Consider the following 7,637-nt stretch of genomic DNA (forward strand, 5'->3'; position numbering starts at 1 on the left):
GGGGGAGGGAGACTGCCCAAAGAAAGAAAACTTACCCACACGTACCGAAGAAAGAAAGGTGAAGCAATTCTGGACGCACATAAAATGCTGTTTAAAATAAATAAACCTGCAGTAAATCAAATTTTTAAGACACGAAAAGTGTGCGGCCCCTCCCACACCCCCCCCCCAACCGACACCGAACCCTGTAGCCGAAACGTGCCTTAGAATCGTTCGCTGCTCACTAGCTGTGTGTTGTGCGTGGGGGGGGGGGGGGGTGCTGACGAAGGAGGGAATGTCGTAAAAGTGTGCCTTTTTGTAAAAGAAGCGAGGAAGGAGACAACAAAAAAGCATTCGGCCCCGCAGCAATCCTTAATCCAACCCCAAAAGCCGACACCGGAGGGGGAGGGGGGGGGGGGGAGAGCGCAGTAAGGCAAAGAGCGGAGCTGAGATGAGCAACTCGACGGATTACCGAGTCCCGTGGCAGTTTGGGGCATAAAATCAAATCACAATCCTCCGAAATTCGATCGAACTGCTCGTAAAAAACCACTGTCATTTACATACTGACAACCATTTTTGTGCTCGTTTTTTCCCCCTCCCCCCTCTCTCTCTCTCTCTCTCTCTCTCTCTCTCTCTCTCTTTTCCTGCTTACTGTGCATCTGTGGGTAAAGGAGAGCGAGAGGGGAGCGTGCGATAGGCTAGTAACAATCGGAACCGGTCGATTGCTCCACTTTCAATCAGATCGGCAACGAAACAAGAAGGAGCGGATCGGAACGGTGCTGTGCGAGTGTGCCTCCGCAGAGGATTACCTTTTGCATCCCTTTCTCTCTCTCTCTCTCTCTCTCTCTCGCTGTCTCACCCTCTGTCTCTCTTTCTGGCCTCTACAGGCTACTGCCCCGCACGCCAGATAATTGTTGGGCTCTTCCACCGTTCACACTTTTCGTCGACGGTGCCAGCGGAGTGGAAGAGATTGTCTTTTTGTTTGATTTTTGGTTGTATTTTTTTTGTTGTGTTTGGTTCGTCTCCCCGATGAGAAATTGAATCATCTCACCTCATCTCGGAGGCAGCAGCAGCAAAAAAAAAATACGAAACGGAAAATCAATCTTGCCGCTTGGGTCTGATTTGTATCGGAGGGGCGGAATTGATGCCTAGCGATGGTGGTAGGGTAGGGGGAGACATTATCGCCCCCTTCCGCATCTGTACGTGTGTGCGCGCACACAGGTAAAACGGGCCATCAAAATCATCCATCGCTGTCTGCTGGCGGGAAAACACACTCACTCAATTGTTATTGCCACCGAAATGAAACCCATGATGGCGGTTTGATGATGGGTGGTTTTCCCTTTATTTACGTTTTTTTTTCTCGGGGCGTAAAATTAACTTCATTCCACCCCTTGCGCCCAAGGGGTTATCGCTTCAATCGCGGAAATACTAATCTATTTTTTGCATCTTTTTTTTTTTTTCGTTGCAGGTCCCGACTAGTGCACAGCCGTACTAGGCGCACTCGGAGATGCATCGGGGCCGGTAGCCGACGCGACCTTGCCGACGAAGACGACCGACGATTGAGCGCAGACACAGCAGTAGTAGGGAGCTGCTTTGCGAAAAGTGACAAACAAACCACAAAAAAAAACACAACAACAAAAAATACACCGAAAAATGGCAAACGGAAGCCTGCGGTTTACGGTGCTAGTGTACGGCACGTTCGCGCTGCTCCTCTCCCGGACGGTGGTGCACACCACGGCCAGTGCCGGTAGCAGCAGTGGTGGTGGTGGTGGAGTGCAAAAGTTTGCGATGGAACCGCAGAACCAGACGGCAATAGTGGGGTCGCGGGTGACGCTGCCCTGCCGGGTCGAGTCGAAGGTGGGCCAGCTCCAGTGGACGAAGGATGACTTCGGGCTCGGGTGGCACCGGAACCTGAGCGGCTTCGACCGCTACTCGATGGTCGGGAGCGACGAGGAGGGCGACTACTCGCTCGAGATCTACCCGCTGATGCTGGACGACGAGGCACGGTACCAGTGCCAGGTGGGCCGCGGAAAGGATGGTAAGTGTGAGCTGAGAAGTGATCCACTCAGCAGCGTGAGTTACTTCAGAGCGTATGAGTTAGTGTGGCTCAAATGTTTAACTCACTCACTAAGAGTTATTAAAAAGTAATATGAGCGGGTTACTAGTAGTCACTGAGAGCTAAATCACTCATTCGACAATGAGTTCTGGAAAGAGTTCTTCCACTCACTTTAGTAATTAGCGCTACATCTAAAGAGCTAAACGACTCATCGAAGATAAGCTCTCGAAAGAGTTATTTGCCCTATGATTGTTTAGTTCACCCTGAGTGACAATCACTCATTTCGGATGAACTCGCAAAAGAATGATTTAACTTGAGAATGACTCATTTCACAGTGAACGAGTCGCAGTAGAGTATCATTCCTCGTGATTTAGCGCTCAAAAGAGTTATGTAACTCATAGAATATCTTGGAGGGAGTGATGGCATGAAGAGTTAAATCAGATTTCGAAATTTTATTCCAAAATGAGTTCCCACTCAGAGCATTTTAGCTTCTAGGGTTCGCTAGAAGTGAAATAACTCGTGAAGATGTTGCTCTTTACCTCAATTTTACCTGTCTTATGATATAATTATCTGTTAGTGAGTTACTGTATGATGAGAAAAGTAACACATTGCAAATTAATTTACTAAAAAAGTGGAAAACTCACAATACATTAAAATCTCGATGAGTGAGCTGAGCTGAGTGTCAATTTTGCAAAGAGGTATATCGCCAATGAGTGCTCTTCCTGTTGCTTGCACTCAACTCACTCACTCATTCTTACCCAGTGTGTACATCACGTGCTGACATACGCTTTCCCGCTACCGTACCCTCTCCTGCAGGTACGCCCGGCATTAGGTCGAGCTTCGCCACGCTGACAGTATTAGTTCCGCCGGAACCGCCGAAAATAGTGCAGGGTGACTTTCTGGTCACGACCGAGGATCGGGAGATTGAGCTCGAGTGTGTGTCGGTCGGCGGCAAACCGGCGGCCGAAATTACCTGGATCGACGGGCACGGCACGGTGCTCACCAAGGGCATCGAGTACGTGAAGGAACCGATGGGCGATACCGGCCGCTTCACCGCGAAATCGATCCTGAAGCTGACGCCGAAGAAGGAGCACCACAACACGTCCTTCACCTGCCAGGCGCAGAACACGGCCGACCGGACGTACCGGTCGGTGCGGCTCAAGCTGGAGGTGAAGTACGCGCCGAAGGTAAGCGTGAGCGTCGTCGGTGGCGCACTGGCCGGCGGTCGCATCCCGGAAGGGGCCGAGGTGCGGCTGTCGTGCCGGGCCGACGCGAACCCAAGCGACGTCACCTACCGATGGTACAGGGCGGACGAACCGATCGTGGGCGACTACACGACGGAACTGGTAAGTGATGCAGTGCAGCAGCTGTCTAAGCACACGCGTCAGTACTGAGCGCAACGGTTTCATTTCACAAAACAAACAGGTCATACACAACGTCTCGAAGGAGTACCACGACGCGGTGATCAAGTGCGAGGTGCACAACGCGGTCGGCAAGAGCGAGGAGAGCGAAATCCTCGACATCAGCTACGGGCCGACGTTCCGCACCCGGCCCCAGTCGGTCGAGACGGACCTCGACCGGAAGGTGACGCTGGCCTGCGACGTGGACGGCAATCCGCCGCCCGAGATCATCTGGGTGCACGAGGAGTCCGGCCGGATCGTGTCCAGCAGCGCGAACATCACGCTGATGGCGACGCGCGAAACGGCCGGCCGGTACTGCTGCAAGGCGAGCGTGCGCGGCTTCCCGGACATCGAGGCGACGGCGGCGATCCAGCTCAAGGGCCCGCCGACGATCCGGTCGCCCCGCCAGCAGTACGGCTCGGTGAACGACAACTCGCAGATCCAGTGCGACGCGATCGCGATCCCGAAGGCGAAGCAGGTGATCTGGACGTACAACGGGCTGGAGGTGAGCGGCGAGAACGAGCACACGATACTGGAGAACCATTCGCCCGAGGGCGTCCGGTCCACGCTGATCATACCGAAGAGCAAGCGGCAGCACTTCGGCGTGTACAACTGCACCGTGCTGAACGAGTACGGCAGCGACTCGCTCGAGATACAGTTCGCACCGATGGAGTCGTCGTCGCTGCCGGTCGTCATCATACTGATCGTGGCGGTCGTGTTCATCACGTTCGTGCTGGTGCTGGTGGTGAGCCTGTGCTGCTGCGAGCGGAAGGGCAACAAGAAGCTGCCGCCGGCGGACGTCATTACGGATGTAAGTGGGGGGGGGCACCGCAGGGAAATGTGTTACTTATACATTAACTTTTTATTTGCTGTTTTCTTCTTTTTTGCAAAGCAGCATTACATGACGGAAAAGACGTGCAAGGAGAGCGACCGGTCGTCCAACGTGAGCGACCTGAAGATTGACCGGGACCACGAGTACTCCGAAACCTGCTCCGGCACGGACAGTATCGCGACCCGGCTGGCAATGAACATGATGGGCTCGTCGAGCGGCGGCAGCAACAATAGTGGCGGTGGAGGAGGAGGAGTAGGAGGAGGAGTGGTCAGTGGAGGTGGTGGCGGTGGCGGTGGTGGTGGTGGTGTACCGCTAGCCGGCCCGGTTCGCATTCCCAACGATTATCGGTAAGTTTGGGAGTTTTGGTTGTAAAAAACGATAGTTTGCGATGCACGTTGCATACCATTCGGGCGGTATTTAATTGAGCGTCTTTTTGTTTCGTTCTGTTTTCTTTCACTCCCCAGCTACTCGGGTGACTATTCCGACGGCATTGGTTCGACGCTGCAGGCGAAAATTGGACAAAGCAATGGTGGGTACGTGCCGTACGTCGACTACGCCCAAGACTACAACCTGCCGATGCACATATCGAGCAACGGGCAGCTGCCGAACGGCAACCTAAGCCTGACGCGGAACCGTGAGCTGCGGCAGGACAACGGGCTGCCCAGCATCCAGAGCGGCATGGGCTCGCTGTCGGCCGGTTTGATGAGTAAGTCTTTCTTTTTGTCGTTTAGTACTTTTCTCCAAAAACAAAAAAACAAAAGTAGCATTACAAGCATCTCAGGATACACAAACTCACCACCCGTATCTTCAACCTTAATCTCTTCGCCATGAAAAAAAAAAAAACAAAAACAGATACATCCCTGATGAACGCACCGAGCATAGATCCGCGGTACAGCGCGACGTACGGCAATCCGTACCTGCGCAGCAGCAGCACCCATCTGCCCCCGCTGCCCCCGCCCAGCACGGCCAACCCGGCGATGACGCCGGCCCCGCCACCGTACAGTGCCGGCCGGCATCCGACCAGCGCCCTGCTGATGGGCGTCAACATGGGCGTCAACTCGGGCAGCGTCATCGGCATCGGCTCGAGCCTGACCAGCCCGGAATCGATCCGGTCGACCAGTGCCGGCAGCAGCGACCCGGCCGGAACCGCGGCCCAGCAGCAGCAGCAGCAGGGCGGCCAGGTGGCCGCCGGACAGACGGGCAGCCCGGCCCCGGGCCAGTTCATACTGCCCGCGAACGGGGACATACGCAAGGGGGCGCTGGCGACCCACGTCTAGCGGGGCGGCGGCTCCGCACCACCCCCATCCACCACCGAGCCATCGAGAGCGTGCAGAGCGGCGGCCCCGCACCCGTCTCCTTCCATCGTTTCCTCGCGCTCCTCGCTCCCGCGCCAAGCCAAAACCCCCCATCCCCCCTCGCGCACTGTGCTGCTTTGCGGGCTTGCAGCCATCTAGGGGCATCCGTGTCTCCATGTGTAGGATAGGTATTTTTTTTTAATTTTCGTTTCCTCATGAGTGGATAAGAGAGAGAGAGAGTGTGTGTGTGAATGTGTGTGAGTGATTTTATCAATGCTTGGAACCAGCACACGACACACACACAGATACACACGCGTGGCCATTAGATCATATTGACCAGAAGTAATCAATCCTAGGCTGTAAATGCGCCCGTGTGCAATGATTGCATTAAGAGATCGTCCATAAATGATGTAATGCCAAAAACGAACAAAAATAAAATTGTTACGTTGTTTATGGACGGCCCCCTAATTGCTACCAGATAGCGAAACAGGTCTAATTTTGTGGGCAAAAACAAAGCACACACGCACATTGGAGTAGGAAACTTTCATTTTTTTTTCCAGCTTTCCTGCGTCATACTCCGCAGCCAAACGAGCGTGACAGCATAGGAAGCGATGCTTAATGTTTTGGTCTTCTTTTCGGCCCCCCGGTTCCGGGGCGACTGTATGCAGTTTTGTTTTGTATCTGCCCCTTCCCCGTCACCCCGCTCATGCCAACTGCCTGAGATGTAATGGATGTGTATGGAGCGTGTCATACAAACAAACGTACATAAACACACACACACACACGCACAAACACCCAAAGGCAAAATTAGCATGTGCAGCAGCAGCACCGTTTGATCGTTTAACGTTTGTTTTTTTTTTTAAATCTATTTTGATTCAAAATGTGTGGCCTTATTAAATGAGAAAGCAAAAATGTAGGAAAACAGGAGCAAACCAAAAACACACTACAAAAGAATGTTAAAAAAAAAACAATTACACGAAACACACAATCACAGTGACACATGTGCTGCACATACAAGCGGAAGGAGGGTAGCCAAATGCTGGTAAAAGGAATTCATCAAAGCTCGTCTACTCATAGCTTAAATACGACAATGTGCGTGCGAGCGTGCGATGTGTGAGTTTACACTTGCGTGTACATACGTGTGTGTGTGTGTGTGTGTGTGTGTGTGTGTGTGCATATATACATATATACTTGGAGTGTTTATATAGGGATATACACGCAGCTTGACGTGTTGCTTACGATGTGCGCGCAAGCTGCTTTAGCGATTCGCTGCTAAACCATCCCTCTCCCCTTTTCTCCTCCTCCTCCTCCGCCCAGCAAAGGTGGAAGATATTCGCAGGCCAGCAAAGGTTAGACACAATTTTAGACTAGCAAAAAAAAAAAAAAAAAAAACACTCCAACGCCGCCACTTTCCATCGAAACGTACGAAAAGGGGTGAAAAGTCAAAGCAAAATCTCGCTGCACAGGGATGGTGAGCGCTTTAGCGTTAGCTTTAGCTTAAAAAAGTACACATGTTTAGCTGAACATCGGAGCGGGGGTAAAGAGTTTAGTACATTATAATGCCTTTCTTTTGTTTTTTTTTTAAAAAGGAGAAAAATCCCAATATCATGAATCGCCATGAAACAAACAAACAAGCGCGAGGCATGAGCGGTGGTGGATTATTGGACGAGAGGAAATCACACCGAAAGCCATGCAAGGCTGATGCATGCTGGTGCTTGTGGCCGTGCGCCATGCGTATATGTATGTGTGTGTGTGTGTGTATGTGTGTGTGTGTGACTTCAAATTGGCAAAGGAATTCGGAACGAGACAACAACAAAACCAAACTAAGCAGCTTAAAATAATTCTTTCTTCGTTTTTGGCAAGTGTATGTGTGTGTGTGTGTGCCGTTTGTGAAGGTGTGAGAGTGTACGTGTATCGCACCAGCTGCGATGCACGCGCGCGCGATTGAGCACATTTGTTGTGTTGTTGTTGTTGCTTGCACTGCACGTTTGCCTACCTTGCAGGCGCTTCGAAACTGCACGCAACACCATTTTCACCTTTGCACCTTGCCTCCCCCATATTACTGTATCCATATGCTT

The 7,637-nt window shown here is 52.2% G+C and overlaps 1 protein-coding gene across 7 annotated transcripts in view; it reads left to right on the forward strand.

Moving 5' to 3' along the window:
- The window catches only part of LOC1272049 (irregular chiasm C-roughest protein), a 73,075-nt gene extending 65,945 nt beyond the window's left edge, over positions 1-7,130 (forward strand). For all 7 annotated transcript variants that reach the window (XM_061644161.1, XM_061644185.1, XM_061644197.1 and 4 more), the window contains 6 exons: positions 1,445-2,014; positions 2,849-3,378; positions 3,458-4,243; positions 4,328-4,611; positions 4,729-4,970; positions 5,117-7,130. In XM_061644161.1, the coding sequence (XP_061500145.1) occupies positions 1,630-2,014; positions 2,849-3,378; positions 3,458-4,243; positions 4,328-4,611; positions 4,729-4,970; positions 5,117-5,541 (2,652 nt within the window). In that variant the 5' untranslated portion in view covers positions 1,445-1,629 and the 3' untranslated portion in view covers positions 5,542-7,130. The remainder of the gene's footprint in view (positions 1-1,444; positions 2,015-2,848; positions 3,379-3,457; positions 4,244-4,327; positions 4,612-4,728; positions 4,971-5,116) is intronic.
- Positions 7,131-7,637: the final 507 nt, after the last annotated feature.

Source organism: Anopheles gambiae, chromosome X (genome assembly GCF_943734735.2).
Source record: "Anopheles gambiae chromosome X, idAnoGambNW_F1_1, whole genome shotgun sequence".
NCBI classification, from domain to species: domain Eukaryota; kingdom Metazoa; phylum Arthropoda; class Insecta; order Diptera; family Culicidae; genus Anopheles; species Anopheles gambiae.